Source organism: Elephantulus edwardii, unplaced genomic scaffold (genome assembly GCF_000299155.1).
Source record: "Elephantulus edwardii isolate Elephantulus edwardi_28Jun2011 unplaced genomic scaffold, EleEdw1.0 scaffold00052, whole genome shotgun sequence".
Lineage (NCBI taxonomy): Eukaryota > Metazoa > Chordata > Mammalia > Macroscelidea > Macroscelididae > Elephantulus > Elephantulus edwardii.
This window is the reverse complement of record NW_006399802.1, coordinates 3,243,014-3,261,979: the sequence shown is the minus strand read 5'-3', so window position 1 is coordinate 3,261,979 and position 18,966 is coordinate 3,243,014. Positions and strand designations below refer to the sequence as shown.

Sequence of the window (18,966 nt, the reverse complement as noted above, 5' to 3'; positions counted from 1 at the left end):
GTTGTGGAGATGGATGTAGATAAAAGAGGCTTCAAATCGAGTCCAAATCTGAACCAGGAGGACCAGAGAGTGACCTCTGGGTGACTTCTTTGGTTCCTGGAGCTCCAGAAACTTCACAGTGCAGAGGAGGCTGCCACCTCCTGGTGAGTGAGCCTCAACGCAGCCTTCAGGACACAAAGTACCTCGTTTTGTTGTCAACAAGTTCTCTGAGCCATGAGAATGTAAAATAAATGGATGGATGGATGGATGGATGGATGGATGGATGGATGGATGGATGGATGGATGGATGGATGGGACCTAGAGGTCCAGGATGATTGTCAGTGTGAAGGGTATCAGAGGCATCACCACTGCTTTGCCTCCGCTGGCCCTGTAGTGCCCAGTTCACCCACGAAGCATCCTTACCACAGCCAGGGCATTCTTTCCAGCCCCAGCTTGAAGCTTCAGCAAGGACTGGCCTTGATGCTAGACTCCAAATCTATGGCCCAGTGCTTTGTCACACTGTCCTACCCCCAAGTGCCCAAGCTTCTCTCTGATCATAAGTACCTCCAGAAATGAGAAATGGTTTTCCAGGGCCGTCTGAGCACAGTGGGTCACCAGTGGAGGGAACGAAGGCCAACGGGCACTCCTCTGATTTTGTAAGACCCTGGGGACACCTTCTCCAAGCACCCCGATATACAGAGGTGGGAAACTGAGGCCATCTTTTCCGTAGCTCCCTCCACCTTGACATTAAGGGAGGGAAGGACTTATCCTAGTTCCAAGTGCCCAGAGCGGTGACCCCAGGACCACTGAGCTGCCTGAAGCTGCCCTGGGATGGTCCAGACCCAGGAAGATCTCTAGAAACCTTGAGGACGTCCCTACCCATCAGTCTGGCTTCTTTCCCCCTTTTTTTATTCGGTGAGTATGTTGCTAAGAAATGACACTGCCTTGTGGCAGAGCTGCTGTCAAGACTTTTTTTGCCTTGTGCTCACTTCGGCGGCACATCTACTAAAATTGGAATGATTTTGAGAAGATTAGATGGCCCCTGCACAAGAATGACATGCAAATTTGTGAGGCGTTCCATATTCTTCTTCCTGATACCTGAATTTTTATGCAAACCATGTTGTTCTTTTGGAGAAGAAAAATATCTAAATGATAGTAAAACATGAAGTGACATTTTAAAAACCAAATGCTTTTTCCTTCCCATCACGTATGCTGCTCCCGTGTCTGTACTCTCATAGTCTGCACTGTGTGTGTGTGTGTGTGTGTGTGTGTGTAACTGTGCCGGTGTTGTGATGCCAAGAGTAAGATGATCCCAAGTGGGCATGAAAGGGGAGAGTCATCCTTCGCATGATCTTGTTAGACGCTGTCGAGCTGCCTATACCTCATGGTGGCCCCTGCAAACAACAGATCTGAACTTTGCCCTATTCAGAACCATTTTATTTAAGGCAACAAAGAAATCTCCATGAGAGGGACTTAAGAATTGAAATAGCAAATTTAGCACTGTTGATTAGAATCAAACTGCCTCTCAGGTTTCCAGGGCATTAAGGCTTCTCAGACGCAGACCACGAGCAACTGGTGCATCAGAACTGCAGGTGTTTAACCTCTGCACCATCAGGATATCTTTCACGAGGAAGCTTAGGAAGCTGGAAGGTTTTGTCCACGAGGTTCTTCCCCATGCCCAGTGCACACACTGGAGCCCGGCATTCGGAATGCATGTGTGTGATGCACTAAGGCCTTTGTTCCTGTGACTGGTTGCATGACATTGCCCCTAACTCTGCCAGCTGGTTTGTAATTGCTTCTCTCAGGTGCTTTGGGACCCCAAGACCTACTCAGAGGGGTATCCTGGTTCAGGATTGAGTTGATGTGGACAGCTTGGAAATGTGGAAGAATTGTACATTTCCTGTCACTCTGAACTCCTGCCACCAGCAAGGGTCAGCTCAGTAGACAACCAGGGTCAGGGGACGTGGAAGAGGTTATTTAACTAGCAAGTTCAAGAAGAAGACAAAGTCAGGGCAGCTCATTGATCCTTTCTGTAAAGCTCTCTACTTGGCCTTGTTGACAGGACTCTGTGGGTTGAGTTCAGGATGTCTCTGAATGCAGCCCTGACTTATTTATGAGAAAATGAGAGGCAGCCATTTAACTCGTAAGGACACTAGGGTCCCATTAAGTAGCTGTAGGCAACAAAGTAAGTAAATAAAAAAAGGGAGGGGCAATGAGAGGTTTTGACCACCTAAAACAAACTAAAAAAAAATTCATTAAAAGAAAAACACCAAAACCAAGAAATACAACTCTAGTAAATATGCTAGGCCAAGGGTGATGACAGAGAATCCACAAACAGACCAGAGAGGACACAACGAAAATTCAGTTTATGGAAAAAAATATGGGGATGGGGAGAACAAAAGCCTTTTGATTAATTGAATAAATGGATCCTTCCTATCTTTGGGACAAAATCATTCACATGGACCCTCACTGTCCCTTCCTCCCTCTGCTCTTAGAGACTTTCTGGGTTCTTTGGAGAAAGATAAAGGCAGTGTGTGGCCAAGGCTGAGGGAGAAAGGAACGTTGGAGAGGAGATTTGCAAGAGCAGGTGGAAGGAAAAGCAAAGGTGACATGGTGGGAGTGGATACTGGTCCCGGAGTGGGGTCAGGCCCTCGGCGCCCAGGATAGTTCACCGGGGTGCAGGAAGAAAAGGGTGAGGGCATCAATTTTTACAGTGGTTAAATCTTACATCCTGGACCCTCACTCCAAATAAATCACCCTCTTGCAACCTGCCCTGCTCACATCCAGTCCCACACCTTTGCTCTTAGAACCCCTCCCTTCCATTGCTGCCTCTCCCAGCCATGAGGTTCACCAGAACTCTTCACCAACATTAGACAACCCTCACTTACTATGATCATGACCCCTGCCCGTTCCGATCCACCCCTCACCCTCTAGCCTGCATGCCCTACCACATTGTGGTGGCCGGGGTAATGGGTTTCTTTTTCTCATTAGCCATAATGCCCTGAAAGGAAGAAGCTGTGAGGATCTTGCTATGATGGCGTGTCCACTTCATTCTAGCGGAACACATGGTCTGACTCTCCCGATACGAAAACTTTACTGTCTTTTTCTGTGACAAAAAAAAAATAATAATAATATCTCCCTTGTAGTCAATTCGTGTGGTTCTTGACATAACTTCCAAGACTGGCTTCCCACCCTCCACTGTGGAAGAAGGTGTTATTGGGTAAGATTTGTTCAACAGAACTTTTCTTTAGTTTTTGGTCTTTTTTTTTTTTTTCTGCCAAGGGAGTGAAGTAGTCCTGAGAGTCCGCAGTGAGCCCTGGTGAACGAGTCCACAGGTTGCCAGTACTGTCGCCTGTATGTGCTTGTGTTATCCCATCTCACCTCAGGGGATAGCTGCTTGTTGACCTGGGCCTTCCTTCAGGGCAGGTGGCCTGGCCTGACCTTGGAGCAGGCACTGGGGCCAGGGTCAGCCTTCTGAGCATGCCAGCAGAATCTGGGTAAACTCTCGGGAGCTGTACCTTTTCGGTTTTCTGAGCGTGATGAGGCTGGGATTGTTGATCAGAGTCTGCAGCAGGAGCCACCTTGTCCTGGACCGCGCCGAGACTCGGGGACCTAGTGGGTGTGCAAAGATTGTGGTGGAGAATGCTGGAAGAGCATGGCAGGAGCTGAACTGGGACTTTTAGTGACATGGGGAGGGCCACATTGGGATGTGAGGTGGCCTACAGAGCTGTGATTCTGCAGTAACAAAGGCAGTCAAGGTCAATGTAAGACTCAAGGGTGGTTTCCCAGCAGAAAGCAGAGCAGAGTAATGGTGCGGGAGGGACATAGGTACACACTATAGAGTCTTGAGGAGGCAGGAGTTGTGGTAAGAAACAAAGCAAAACAAACACACAAGTGCCATATCTGGAGGGTGCGCCTTGCTTACAGATTGGGACTCCAGGTACATGGGAAATAGAAGACTCAGATAATGGAACTAAGTTCAGATCCAGGGACTAGGTTAAAGCTTATCTAGCAGAACAAGGGCACAGGCTTGAGGGGGGCCCCCACCAGCTGATGGGGAGCTAAGTGTTCTGAGCTCCTCGCATATGTGGGGGGGGGCTAAGGGGGAACAAGGGCAGGGAAGGGGGTAGCTAGGAGTCACAGATGATTTCCTGCTGTCCATGTTACCTGGTGACTGGTTCAGGTACCAGTATCGGATGGCATGCTGCAGCTTCCTCTCCCTGTGGCCTGTTATCAGGATGTGACAAAAACTGACGAGCACAGGGTTGGTGTGATAATGGTCCACAAAGAGCATGCCAATCCATGTGCTGAACCCTGGAAGCCAGAAGAGACCTCAGGCCAGGTAATGATCCGCCCCTGGTCAAATACCCCAAGAGGGCCCTAGGCACGCCTTCTATGACGTATTGCAGTCATTCTGTGGTCAAATAGTGCCTACATCTTTCCTGAGAAACTTTGAGATTGAGGTAATTAAAAGTTGGAAATATTTTGAAAGGTTATGCTCCAATTCTTCTCTTCTGTTTTATGGGAACATGATGCTTAGAAGGCCTAGGACCGCTGTGGTCTTCTCAGAGAGAAGGCACTGAGTGTGTATATTGGACAAATGAATGAATGAATGGACAAGGGCTACAAAAAAAAAAAAAGAAGCGCAAAACTACTCTCTGCTTTCTTGAAATGACCTAGATCCTAGAATCTTCTTAACTAAATTTCTAACTAATGATGTTAGTAATTCTGAAATGCCTTCTTTCTTTGTCTCTACATAAACATTTTGAAGTAGCGTATTCATAATTTTAGGGAGCTCTGGTAGCTAGTGGGTTAAGAATTATGCTACCAACCCAACAGCAGGTGGTTTGAATCCACCAGCTGCTCTGAGGTTTACAGCCCCTGAAAACCAACTGGAGGATCAGCTATAGGTCCATTCCTACTCAACAGCCTAAGTGCACGCATGCACGCATGTGTGTGTGTGTGTGTGTGTGTGTGTGTGTGTGTGTGTACAGAGTGGAAGCCAGTATGTCAGTCTATCTTGTTGACTATCTTCCTCTTCATTCATAATGTGGAGTCCCTGGGAGACTCCAATAGTTAAGTGCTCAGCTATTAACTGAAGGTTGATCGTTTGACGCGACTCTGACATATATCTAATTGTCAGGAATCAAAATTGACAGCAAACTGGTTTGATTTCTGGATTTTAGTCATCTACTGAAGCCCAACAGTTTGGACATTTGACTACTCTCACTGTCTTGAGGTTAGGGCTCAAAGGTCTGTCAAACGTGGAGGATTTCACTGTAGAGAACCTTACAAGCCTGTTCAAGCCCTAAGCTGCACATGTTTCCACGACTCAGCTAGATGGTCTTGACTGGAAGATGTGCTCAGAGCATAAGGGAAGAATATGAACTCGGGATACCCCCCACCTCCAGGCAGCTTCCACACAGTCGGCAAGAACAGCCTTCACCAGTGGCAGGGCCGCCAGGAGAGTCACCTACCCAAGTCTGCTCTCTCGTAGCCATTCTGCATGATGGTTCTGTCGATGCGAGCGATCAGCCAGGTGCCCAGGATGCAGCTGATGAACAGCCTGGAGAGGCACGCGCCCAAGCCCAGCAGCACATTGTAGAAGAACAGGAAGTAGTTGAAGTTGTGGAATGCTTTCCTGCAAACGGAAGCGGGCTCAAGGGCAGTGTCCTTTCAGTAAGACCGAGTGGCCAGGCAGGCAGGCAGACCTCAGTGACACAGCCTGTCTCCTAGCTCCGTGACCTGGTATAGTAAGTGAGCACTGGCCCCAAGGCACTGACGGGAGGCTGGCTCTGACATGGTGGACAGGCACTGAGTAGAGTGCAGGACAAATGTAAGTGGAGACTAATTGTATCATGTGGTGTTGGGGTGTTTGGGCTTTCTGGTATAGAAAATCTTCTATGGTTATAACAGAGGCCAGGGCCTTCCTGCTGTCTATTTCAACAGTAACCTGTCTGTAGTCAGGACTGTTCCATCATCTCTCAACAAAAACTTCCCAAAACACTGCCTGATTGCATGGCTCCCCATTGGGTATGGGTTAAAGTCCAAAGTTCTCATCTTGACTTTGCAGGCCCTCTCTGATCAGGGTCCTTCTGGTCTTGCCACCCTGTCTGTCTCTCTCCCAGGCCCTCAGTCACTGCATGGCACCGTATTGGATTCCTCGCTTTTCTGAGACAGCCCATCCTCTTGCTCTTTCCTATCTCCATCCCATAGTTGCAGCTGCCAACAAGTCTCCTCAGCTCTACCTGCAGAAAGTCTACTCCAACTACCGCCCTCACCTTCAGTGTTCCCTCTGCAATGTCTTCTACTAAAAGGCGGCACAATTTATAACAAACTGTGGCTGACTCTGAGAAGAATGCGAAACCTATACTTGGACCAGGAGGCAGTCGTCAGAACAGAGCAAGGAAACCCTGCATGGTTCAAAGTTGGGAAGAGCGTACGCCAGGGATGTGCTGTCTCCAAACTTTTTCAACCTGTATGCAGAACAGAGTATCCGGGAGGCTGGGCTCTATGAGGAGAAATGTGGGGTCAAGATTGATGGAAGATCTATCAACAATCTGCGATATGCAGATGATACAACCCTGCTTGCTAAAACTGAGGAGGACCTGAAGCGCTTGCTGCAGAGGGTCAAGGACTGCAGCCTCCAATATGGATTGAGGCTCAATGTCAAGAAGACAAAGATTCTCACCACTGGGCCAATTGGCAGCATCAGGATGGATGATGAAGAGATTGAGACTGTTTGCAGCTTCAGTTTGCTTGGCTCCACAGTCAACACTCTCGGCACCAGCAGCCAGGAAATTAGAAGATGTAGTGCCATGGGAAAGTCTGCTGTTAGGGACCTCTCCAAAGTACTGAAGAGCAATGGTGTCTCTTTGGAGACAGGTGTGTCTGATAGAGGCCATGGTCTTTGCTATCACTTGTTATGCATCAGAGAGTTGGACAATGACTAAGGAGGATAGAAGGAGAATTGATGCCTTTGAGCTGTGGTGCTGGAGAGTATTGAGGGTATTGGACTGCTAGGAAAACAAACAGATTCATCCTGGAAAGGGTTACACCAGGTGGCTCCTTGGAGGCAAGGATTCTGAGGCTCCATCTAACATACTCTGGATATGTTGCAAGGAGGGACAGGTCCTTGGAGAGGGACATCATGCTTGGTAGGGTGGAGGGACAGCGTAGAAGGGGAAGGACCCCTATGAGGTGGATTGATTCAGTGATTGGGGTAATCGGGATAGGTGTATCGGAGATGGTGCGATTGGCACAGGACAGAGCAGAGTTTAGGGCTGTAGTACATAGGGTCGCTATGAGTCGCAAGTGACTCGACGGCATATAACAACCACCACCACCACCGTGTAGATAAGTCCTGGCAACCTACTTCCATAAAAAATTACAGCCAAGACAACCCTGTGGAGTAGTCCTGCTCAAACATTCAGGGCCACCAGGAGTCAGAAATGGCAACAGTAGGTTTGGGTTTTGCAGTTTGGGGTTTGTTGTTGTTGTTGTTGTTGTTTGCCTCTTCTCTGCCATCTTAGCCTCTCCCCTTTCATTATTCATAAATCTACTGCAGTCAGTTGGCACTCTCTAGGTCCTAAGTTTGTTTATGTGTCCGTCTTTTCCACCTGAGTCTCTCAAAGGCAGGATGTTGAAATTCTCACTTCCCCCTTCCCCTCAGTGTCCAGGTTGTTTCTCCAATGAGTGAATGACTTTGGATGAGTTAATTAGAAGGATGTCCAGGTGCCAGACCTATTGTTCTAATCACACATTTAATACTTGCCCTTCTCACAGTACTTCTTTAATGGATGCACAGTTATTTGTAGACTGGCGAAATAAATTCACAGAGGCTTAGAAAGGGCATCCTAGGTCACACAGCCAGTAGCTGGGAGGCCCAGGAAGTAAGGCACCAGACCTGGCTTGCTGACCCACTGCACCACGCCCCCACCCAGAGAACCAGTCTGAGAACCTGCAGAAAGTGAGGGGGCGGGACCAGAGAGCGCCAGGTGGAAACCCTGCAGCTCCCCAGGCCCACCGTTCCCCTCACCTGTTGTTGAGAGCCAAGGGCTTCTGCAGGTCAGCTGTGCCCATCTTTGGCTGCAGGAAGAAGCTGGCAGCGATCCACATTTGCAGGAGCATGAGACCCACGACAATGGATAGGGTGAGGCTGAAACACAGGGTAGGACAGTCCTGAACGCGCCCATTGTCCTCAGACAGCCATTCTCATTCTCTCTGGGCCCTTTTTGGATTCCCCAGTGACAGAGAAAAGAGCTACCCACCCCCCACACCAACACAGGTTCTATGCTTTGTACCTTCAAAGCATGTTCACATGCCCATTGTACAGATGAGAAAGCTGAGCTCATGAAGAGGTAACTTTCCCAAGGCCTCGTGGTCAGGTCTCTAGTATGAGCTCACAGACCATGGTTCCAGGATTTAGTTGATGTCCTCTTTGGGGAGTAGTATAAGCTGCATAAGTGGTTTAATGGTTGAAAATCAATAAAAGAAATGGGATTTTTGAAAGTGCCTGAGAAGATTCCAGCTGATTATCTGTCTCCACATCCTGGTTCTTTTCCTTCCTGAGACAAATTGCTTACCTGCTCTGTGCCTGTTTCCTTGCCTGTGAGTGGAAGCCAATATAAGCAAGCACCACTCTTGTTTAGAAGTTGGTGCGTGGCAAATGCTTGATGGCACCAGCGTTCACATTATCTTTCCCATGAGTAACCCATGGCGCAGAGAAGGGAAGCAAACTCGTTATCGTTCCCAAGCCAGAGCTCAGTCTCCTGGGCTCCTTGTGCCACGCTGTCCTGTCTCTCACTTCACCTCACTTTTCCCAGCTGTAAAGCACACTGCCTCCTCTCAGCACAGCTGTGAGGACTCTGGGAAGTGATGGGAGAGCAATCATTGTATAAGTTGGAAGCTTCCCTGCCCAGTGAGTGGCAGAGATGGGGCATTGTTGGTTGGAGCCCATGGTTGGGGAGAGCCCAGCAGGGAAGGGGCACTCTCTGGAGAGTGAGGAGGACAGGGAGCTGACAGCACTTACATGCCGATGCCCATGCCTCGCAGCATCTCCAGGCCCCGCTTGTGGATGATGGGCAGCACCAGGCTGTACATGATCACCATGCCACACAGGCTCTGCACCACGTGGATGACGAGGTAGCCTGTGGGCAGAGGGGTGGTGGTCACTCCGGGCTCTCTGTCCATGATCCGGCCCTGTAAAGAGTCCCCTGCACACTAACTTCTACCTCTCCCTATAATCCCATGCATTAGCCTACCTGTCCTGGCATCTTCCCTTATGGCATTTCTTCTGCCTGGCGTGATGCCCCTTTCTTCTCTGATCAACTGCTCACCCTGCCAGGTTTTGTTTTAACATCAACTCCTCCAGCAAACACCTGGACTCTGCCCTTCCTCCTCTAGGTCACCCCTGCCCTTAGCAATAGGGGCTCCAAGGGCTGCAGACAAGTGGATGATGATCTCTTTGAGTGTGTTTCTCCCTCTGTACTGAAAACCTCTCAGGGTCAGAAACTAGTGGTGCCTCTGACTCCCTCTCCCCTCCCTTCCCAGGGCCAGGTGCCCAGGGGTGTGTGCTGACCGATTGTGTCCATTAAAGGCACTTACCCCACAGGATATAGGCTATTTGCCACCCAGAATACCTTGCTATGGCCACCTGAGTTAGAAAAAGGAAAAATAAGTTACGTCAATGGTGGTGGGGTGAGATTTGGAGAAGGGCTGTAAGAACGGGTGCACAACTTGAAGAGCAGAACCAATGTCACAGAACTGTACATGGAGGAGTGCTGAGAATAGGCTTTGTTAAGTGTCTTTTCACCACAACAAAACGGGAAGTAAAAGTGAAGCAAAGGAAGAAGAAGAAAGGATTTCAGAAAGGAGCAAACCTTTATCTCTAACACACGCCCAGCGTTCCTGGCTCATCCCTTTACTCACCTACCAGCCCAGGGAAGCAGGTGTGGGGACCGTCTGCATTTAACAGAATCAGAAAGCAGGGGTGGAATGGAGAATGGGGCCTGCCCTGGAACGTGCATAGCGGACGGGACTGGCAGTGTGGAGTCTGGACGCCCAGCCTGGCGCTCTGCCCTCAGCACTGCCCTCACCAGGTGCAGGAGAGCAGGGGTGGCTGCTTCCGCAGAGTAGATCAAGGCCTTTGCAGACTCACCACACTCTCCGAGGAAGAAGGATTGTGGAACTTCAAGGGAAGAAAGTTCTTATTTCCTGACCATAGCCTCTTTATATGCTTTCTAGAGAAAAGATGGAAAACGAGGTCATGTAAGGAACAACAGCAACTTAGGCACGATCAGAGGTCAACAAATTGCAAGAGAAGCGTCTGTGTGTGTGGTGGGGGTGACAGCAGGCAGCTCATGTGGCCTGTGTGACTACAGCTGGTGACCACTGGAGACTTCGGATTTCCCTGACGAACCTTAGCCAAGTCACCTCAGTACTGAAGTGGTGATGGGAAGCTCTGGTGGTCTAGTCTAAGGGAGGTGCATGGATAATCCAAAGGCCACACCTCTTGGTGGCTTAAATCCACCAGCTGGACTTTGGGAGAAAGATGGGCAGTCAGCCCTCTACGATTTACAGCCTAGGAAACCCACTGCAGGCTCGGCTGTTGGTTCTGACCTTACAGCAATGAGTGGGAAAGTGGTGATGGTGATTGAATCTGTAGATACGATGATGTGGGGCCTTCATTTACTTTGTCCTCTTATTTCTCTTTCCCTACAGTGAATATGTGATCGTACGTAATAATATTTAAAACCAGAAAATCCATTTTACTGATAGCATAGCCAACACACGGCATTGTTGCTGTTGCTGGGTGCCACCAAATCAATGTTTTCTTCATAGAGATCTCATGTGACAAATAGAACTGTCTCATAGCGTCTCATAGCCTGTAGTCTTTATGGGAGCCAATCACTGGGTCTTTCTCTCACCGAACCCCTGGATGGAATTGAACAGTGAATCTTTCAGTTAATAGCCAAGTACTTAACCACTATACCACGAGGGCTCTTTCACATCAGTATAAGAGAAATGAAAAAAGGGCAACAAATCCTTATAATCTCACCACCCCAACAATTCAGCTGCTCCCCTTTCCCAAGTTCTAGTTCAGTCCTTGGCCCTACATGTAAGTGTTTTGTTTGCAGCATTATATGAATAGCCTCTATTCACATTCACACCTGCTTTTATTGATTATATTTTATCTCCAGCATTTTTCTAATTTGTTTTCTTTCATCATGACCAAAGCATGTAATGGCAGATCTTGACACCACATAGAGAGGCCTGAAGGGCTCTGAAAATAACAAGGTCTCTAGGATCAGAAAGACTTGCTATGCTGTTGATTGCTGGAGAAAGCGGTATCACTGTGTTGAGTGTCTAATTCCTCAGCTGCAAATATGGAGATGACAATACTTATCCCTCAAGGTTATAATCAAAAGAAAAAGAAGATTCTAAGCACAATACCTGGATACCTCATAGTATGAGCTCAGTTAAGCAGGTCTTTCTCCACCTCCCTTTCTTTCTATCAGTAAATGTGGTTATCCCCGGTCCATGCATAGATTTCCTGACCCATATGGTACACCATTCAGGAATTTTTATTAAAGCCCGGTAAACACTGGTGACAGATCAAAGGCTCTTAGAGCCCTCTTACCTGTAACAGACCAAAATGTGGAATAGATAGTTCACACAAGTGAGGCAAGCAGGCAAAATCGTCACCACCCAGACCCCTGAAATAGAAGATGTGATAGGACAGGCCTTAGAACATAGGTGGAGGAATTGCTTTTCAAAAACTTCTCACATCAGAAAGATCTAGCCAGAATAGATACTGTCTAGATATGATAAACATAGAAAATTAATGAAAAGATAAACATTGTGAAAAAGAAATGAGACAGAATTGCTGGGACTGAAAAATACAACAACTGAAAAGAAAAAGTAACAGGCGGAGCTACTATGGAAAATGGCTTGATAGGCCCTTGGAAAGTTCAACAAAGAATTCCTGTATAACCCATCAATCACACTCCTAAGTGTACACCCAAAAGATCTGACAGCTGACTTAAACAGATACTTGATCACTAATGTTTACTGCAGCATTATTCAATAGCAAAAGATGGAAATAATCCAAGTTTCCATCAATAGATTAAAAAAATGGGATATGCACACACTCAAATATTCTTTGCCCATAAAGAAATGTGAAGTTCTGATACTTGCTCCAACATGGATGAATCTTAAAAACAAAGAAATAACAAATGTTATAAGATCTCTCACTTAAGTGAATTACATAGGATAGATAAGTACATAGAGACATAAATTATGAGTGGTTATGACAGAGGAAGAATTGATGCCTTTGAGATGTCGTATGAGAGAGTATTACTGACTATCCCATAGTCAGCCAAAAGAACAAACTTATGTCTCGGAGGAAGTCCAGGAAGACAGCTCCTTAGACGCAATGATCACAAAGCTTTGTCTCATGTACTTTGGGCATGTTGCTAGGATAGGCTATTCCTTGGAGGAGGACATCATGCTTAAAAAGGTGGAGGGTCAGTGAAAGAGAGGAAGACCCTCAAGAAGATGGACTAACACAGTGACCGAGCAATGGACTCAACCATGACAGAGATGATGAGGACGGCACAGAAAGGTCAGAGTTCAGATCTGTTGTTCATAGAGCCCCTATGAGTCAGACTCAACTCAAGGGCTCCCAACAACAACAGGAACTGGCGGAGGGAGAAATGGAGAGTTATTGTTTAACAGGAACGGAGTTTCTGTTTTGGATGATACAAATGTTTGGAAATGGATAATAGTCATTGTTGTACAATACGGCTAATACAATTAGTATCACTAAATGGTATGCTTACAAATGGTTAAAGTAGCTGTGTTTTCTATATATATTTTACCACAATAGAAAAATTTTTAAAATAATTAGGAATAAATTTAATGAAGAAAGTACAATACTAATACACTGAAAACTACAAATATTGTGGAAAGAAGTGAAATAAGGCATAAACTAATAGAGAAACAACCTAAAGAATGGAAGAAAACATTCATAGATCATATATCTGTTAAAAGACTTGTAGGTATAATATATAATGTACTCTTTTAACTTAATAATTAAAAAATCCAATAACCAGTATTGAGAGTTTTACCTTTGGCCACACTGATGAACTCTTTCACGTTAAGAATGATTGGAGTCAGAGGTCCTGTATCATTCATGGAAGTGACATAGTTCTCCAGATAGCCTTCAAATACATCCAGTTCATCCCTCACATACACAAACACGCAGAACTCAATGACAATGAACTGGGGACACAAAGCAAAGGTTTCAAGTGCCACCTGGGTCCAGCTTGATGTGTGAACAACATGCAGATCTCTCACAGGTTCAGAAGTCAGTCTTTCCCAAGCATTTAAAACTTTTCTGAGGCTGATTCTGGACATTAGTTATTCTGAGCTAGAGGATGAGTTTTGAGAGATAAGAGTCACCCCAACACTCTGTTTTTTAACCTCACCTCAAACAAGAACAGGCCTTACAAAATCTCAGGGAACTCTTCAAACTTTAATAACCAGAGGGAAATGAATGACTAACTTTGAGTAAAGGATGGCTTTGAGAACGATTCCAGCCCTTATCTCCCATTGCTCCATATCACACATCTTGACTAACAGTCAAATTGCTGCCTGTAACCATCTGACACTTGCCTGTCCATCATGCCACCGTGCCTTCTATAGCTCCTGCTGCCATCTTTCTCCACCAACTAAAGCTTTTTTATCTCTGAAAGTGGACCTCAAGTTCTGTTAGCTTTTCAATTAAAAATAATTCACTGAATTTACAGAGCATTTCTGCCTTCTCTATTTTCTCTCTTTAAATGGCAGGTTCCTCAAAATGCCTTGCCTCATTTTCTTAGATTATGAGCGTCTCCCAGGCAAGGGTTTAGCTGAATCCTACAGGGGGAATTCTTTTTTGCTAGTAATATTTATTTTGGCAGCCAAAGTGTCCTTGAAATCAAGATGTTGGGGTCAAAGGGTTCTATCTTTTATATAGACAGAAATCCAATTTGACCCAGTTTTTTAGGAACATGCTGCTTGCACTCAAGCTTCCACAAGCCTCTACCACATTCCACATATGAAAAAGAAGATTTTCTCAGGGTTACTTACGAGGTATAGACAAACAAAAGCTAACACAGTGGTTCCAATCATTCTGCTTGGGAATTGAAAGTAGGGATCCCATTCATATATCCTGGTTTGGAACCAAGACTTTTTTCTCTCTCTGTAAATGAACAGACACCAAGGAAAAAAAGTTCTAGTAGGTCAACAAATGTGAAATTTATCTCTAAATAACACACTTTTTGTCCCCAGACATTGTGTATATTTGAAAGAAAAGAATTATTTTCCCCTTGTTTGTGCCATTATTAATTTGGCATTTCTATATGGAGATAAATCTTATCCTTTAAAAAGTGCTGGCTTTTCCATTGATTCATCACGTTACCTTAGATAAGATATTTCCCTTCTCTACACAGGGTATAATTAAAAGACAATTGCATTAGGGAAAGTCTGCTGTCAGAGAACTCTTCAAAGTACTGAAGAGCAATGGTGTCAGTCTGAAGACTAAGGTGTGTCTGATTCAGGCCATAGTCTTTGCAATTACTTGCTTTGCAACAGAAAGCTGGACAATAACTAGGGATTATAGGAGAGCTATGGTGCTGGAGAAGAGTATTGAACATACCATAGACTGCCAGGAAAACAAACAAGTTCATTCTAGAGAGGATGAGACAAGGATGCTCCTTGGAGGCATGGATACTTAAGCTTTCTCTGACATACTTTGGACATGTTGCAAGGAGGGACCAGTTCTTAGAGAGGGACAGCACAGGAGAGGAAGACCCTCAATAAGATGGATTGATTCAGTGACTGGGGTAATGGTGGTAGGTGTGTCAGAGACAATACGATTGGCACAGGATAGAGCAGGGTCTAGGGCTATTGTAAATAGGTTGCTGAGTCGCTGGCACATAACAACATAGTGGTAGACACAGAAATGGTGGCACTTTTCTTCTATCCAAATCTTCTTCTGTTGGTAACAGTACCTACATTTTTCTTTGGTAAATTACCCCCTACAACTTCAATCTACATACCATCGACTGCTAGGAAAACAGATTCATCATAGAGAGGGTTAAACCGGGCGGCTCCTTGGAGGTAAGGATTCTGAGGCTCCATCTAACATTCTTTGGACATGTTGTAAGGAGGGACTGGTCCTTGGAGAGAGACATCATGCTTGGGAGGGTGGAGGGACAGCCCAGGACAGACCCTCTATGAGGTGGATTGATTCTATGACTGGGGTAATTGGGATGGGTGTGTCAGAGACATTGCGATTGGCATAGGACAGATCAGAGTTTAGAGCTCTTGTACATAGGGTCGCTATGAGTCGCAAGCGACTCGACGGCACATAACAACACCTCCTTCAATCTAGGTGGTTTAACGAGACTGACACTACTTTCTGGAACCAATGGTGAACACATGACCCAGCCTTAGCCAATCAGTTTACTCCATTCTCATACCCATCACGACTGGCTGTAGGGTGCTGTGTGATCTAATTTGATACAGTGAAACTCATCCCTGAGTTTGGATAATTGGGACTGTGAAGGCTTTTCTTTCTTCTGAAGTGGAAGCTATGATGGAGGATATAAACTCAGAGGTTCTGAGGGAGAATGTGTGGGATGATCACCTGCCTGTGAGGCTAACAGATAAAAAGAGCTAAAAGGAGATGCAGAGAAATGGAACTAATCTTAAGACTTTAAGCTCCTAAATAAATCCCTGAAACAGAACTTACTGTAGACTTTTCAGTTATGTGACCACATGACCACAAGCTCCTCTTTTTCTTTAAGCCGGCTTAAATTGCATTTCTGTCATTAGTGAACACGAGTGTCATAACTAAGGTAGTGTTCTCCAGTCACCATGATTAGGGTTTGTCAGTATCTGTGCAAAGACTGAGGTTAGAATGAATATAACTGTGACTTACTGCAGTGAGGACTTCCTTAGGAGTTGTTTGACGTGCTCTGCCTGGTGAACCTCCAGGAAAGGCTTTTCTTCCTGTGAGAAATGGAGAGAGGTAAATGTTTGGCTCACAGATTCTGGTTAGTTTTTGTTTCTGAGAGGGGCTATATAGCCACAGATGGTAGGAGTTTGAATAAGAATTGTTCTCATTTTAATCATTCACTTTCGGGAATGTGAGAACAGTACTGACCTACAGCTTATTTTTACAAAACATCTGTGCTCTCATTTTACTTACATAATTACTGATTACACTGGTCATTGCTATGTGGAATCTTTTTTTCCTTAGAGATTTTGGTGTTTCTCACATTTCAAGTTACTATTTGAAAAGGGAAATTGCACTTTCTCTCATTACAGTGCTTTCGGGTTTTTGTAAAGAGAACTCTCATTTTTATTTTTTCAGCAGTTAAAAAAAAACACCTTTAATGGTTTGTTGTGAAATGTTTTCTCCAAGTGCAGTGAGCTTTCTTTCCAGAGTTGTCATCTACTTGGCTACGTATATTTCACTGTATAGACTTTGCCTGCTATCAGACAAAATATTATTTGTTCTGGATGTTGAGTAGAGTCCAAAATATCTGGTTAGAATTCTAGTTGCTTACCTCAGGCAAGTTACACCTCTATCACTTATGCCTTTCATTGCTGAAATGTGAGAATAGTAGTACCTACTTTACAGTTTTATCGTGAGGCTCGTAAATAGGTATAAAATATTTGCACAGTTCCTTCCCAGGAAAAGTGCTCAATAGATACCAGTCCTTACTCATTTGATGAAGGAAGACTTTCCTTTTCTTCAAATGGAGTCTCTAGGTGGTACAGATGATAACTCAGGCAGTTCAAGTCCACTCAGGGGCATCTTGGAAAAAGTGTGCAGGTCGACTTCTGAAAAACTAGCTACCGAAACCCCTGTGGAGCATGATCCTCCCATAACATGGGGTCACCATGGGTCAGAATCCACCTAATGACAATGGGCGTTGGCTTTTAAAAAAATTATTCAAATGCTAGAAAAAGTATCCAAAGTAGTCTTTTCCTTAAACTTTTACATTTGGGAAGAAACTTCTTATGGGTTCCTGGAATTAGTGAAAATATAGTAAGAGCTTGTTTCCATCTTCAAACCTAAAAGGTTTGGAAGCAATGAGCAATCACCACTAGAGCATCTTACTAAGATTGCTTTTATTTGGTTTTAAGTCCTGCATGGTGCACCACTTCCAGATCTGGGCCCTGGAATTCAGAAACGTTCCAGGCTCCCTTCTCAGGGTACACAGGGGTCCTGCACTTCTCCTTCACTTGAAAGTGAATGTGGTCTGGTGGCTTGCTTCAGCCAATGGAATCGGAGTGGTAGCTTTAAACACTAGTGTATGGCACCACGTATCTGTTCCTGTTTCATGTCCATGAGTAATGTTCTGAGTGACAGCTGCTCAATTAGCCTGACACTCAGAGTAAGGAGAACATGAACCTGTACACTCATGATGGTCATATAGTAATAGTGATAAATAAACCCTCACTGTGTAAGGCCACTGAGATTTGTGGTTGTTTGTTACTACAGCAAACTCTTGCCTGTCCTGACTAGGGCATGTTTATTTTGAAAAGCTAACTAAAGGACAAGAAAAGCTATAGGTCAGTAGAACAAACAAATCACATGTTCAAACTCAGTTGACACAGAGACCAAAGCTTGCGGCAATATGTAAAAAATCTAATTCATTGTCATCAAGTTGGAACTGAACCATAACTGACCCTTCAGCAGATTTTTGAGGCTATACATCACGTAAGAACAGATTTCTCATCTTTTTCCTACCGAGCAGCTGTGGATTTCAACTACCTGCCTTTGGATTAGCAACACAAGTCCTTACCCACTAGGCTACGAGAGCTCCCTGTGGCAGGAAGTAACAGACAAAGTTCACACATATCATTGGAAACCCTGGCAAGTTCTGACTTAACAGTGAAGTATGTTTTTGTTGTATGCCAACAAGTCAGAACCGTTTCATAACTGACTCTCCAGCTTTTCGGAGGCACTTAATCACACTAGAGGAGATTGCCCTTCCTTCTCCTGTGATGATATGAGCAACAGAAAAAGGCCAAACTTAACTCCACAATCTAAGCTGTAATTACTTGCTCTAAACCAAAGAGGCTGTCCAGCATGGTAGTAAAGAGCATGTCTAGACAGTCAGCTTTCTGAATTCCAGTTCGGACTGTTCTATGTAGTCTAACAGGTGACATTGTGAAACTCGGCTCACCACTCACTCATTCCAGATTTCTTGTCTTGAATGTGGAAAGTGCTAATTGTACCAACCACACAAGGGTTGATATGGGGATTGAAGCAGGCCATACACACACACAGTGCTCAGTCCTTGTACTCACGCCCTGGGGCTCCCGGCCCAGATGGACCCTCAGAGACTTGACGAACATGTACAGGAAGCGGCCCAGCAGGAAGGCGAGGCACAGCAGCGAGGGCCAGTAGAACACCACGGTCTCATACCTCCCCACAAACTGCCGCCGAACCAAACACAGTGTCAGTATTGGGTGACAATTCATGTCATCAGACAAAATGGTTCAATGGAAAACCAATTTTCTCTATAAGCTTCCACTTGAATCACAACAAGAAGTGAAAAGATAAACAGACCACAGGGCACAGGCTGTGGATGCAGTGGGGTCAGAGCTCCTTGTGGACCTTGGTGAAGCTGTGGACAGGATTCTGCATGTCCAGTCAGCTTCTACCAAGACCCATTGTTTCTGTTCTCTCCCAGGTCTGGCCTCAAATCCCACATCTTCTCTACTTAATAATTACTTGATATAGTTGGACTTCAGTTTCTTCATCTGCAAAATAGGTTTCCCCATCTTGTGGGGCTGCAGTGCACATCAAATGTCTGTGAACAGGCAACTGATGAGCACAAAGGTGTGTGATCATTACAATTCCAGCATCTTCTGTTGGATTTTATTTTTTTGCAGATGAGGAAACTGAGGTTCAAGGAGGGA

The 18,966-nt window shown here is 45.4% G+C and overlaps 1 protein-coding gene across 1 annotated transcript in view; it reads right to left on the bottom strand.

Moving 5' to 3' along the window:
- Positions 1-3,445: 3,445 nt before the first annotated feature.
- LOC102862532 (stimulated by retinoic acid gene 6 protein homolog) overlaps positions 3,446-18,966 on the bottom strand; it is a 40,986-nt gene continuing 25,465 nt past the window's right edge. The window contains exons 7-18 of the mRNA XM_006886960.1: positions 18,352-18,480; positions 15,968-16,038; positions 14,113-14,224; positions 13,110-13,263; positions 11,621-11,696; positions 10,139-10,220; positions 9,586-9,634; positions 9,011-9,128; positions 8,018-8,137; positions 5,457-5,620; positions 4,147-4,293; positions 3,446-3,591 (exon numbers count right to left, since the gene is read on the bottom strand). Coding sequence (XP_006887022.1) covers positions 3,446-3,591; positions 4,147-4,293; positions 5,457-5,620; positions 8,018-8,137; positions 9,011-9,128; positions 9,586-9,634; positions 10,139-10,220; positions 11,621-11,696; positions 13,110-13,263; positions 14,113-14,224; positions 15,968-16,038; positions 18,352-18,480 — 1,368 coding nt within the window. The remainder of the gene's footprint in view (positions 3,592-4,146; positions 4,294-5,456; positions 5,621-8,017; positions 8,138-9,010; positions 9,129-9,585; positions 9,635-10,138; positions 10,221-11,620; positions 11,697-13,109; positions 13,264-14,112; positions 14,225-15,967; positions 16,039-18,351; positions 18,481-18,966) is intronic.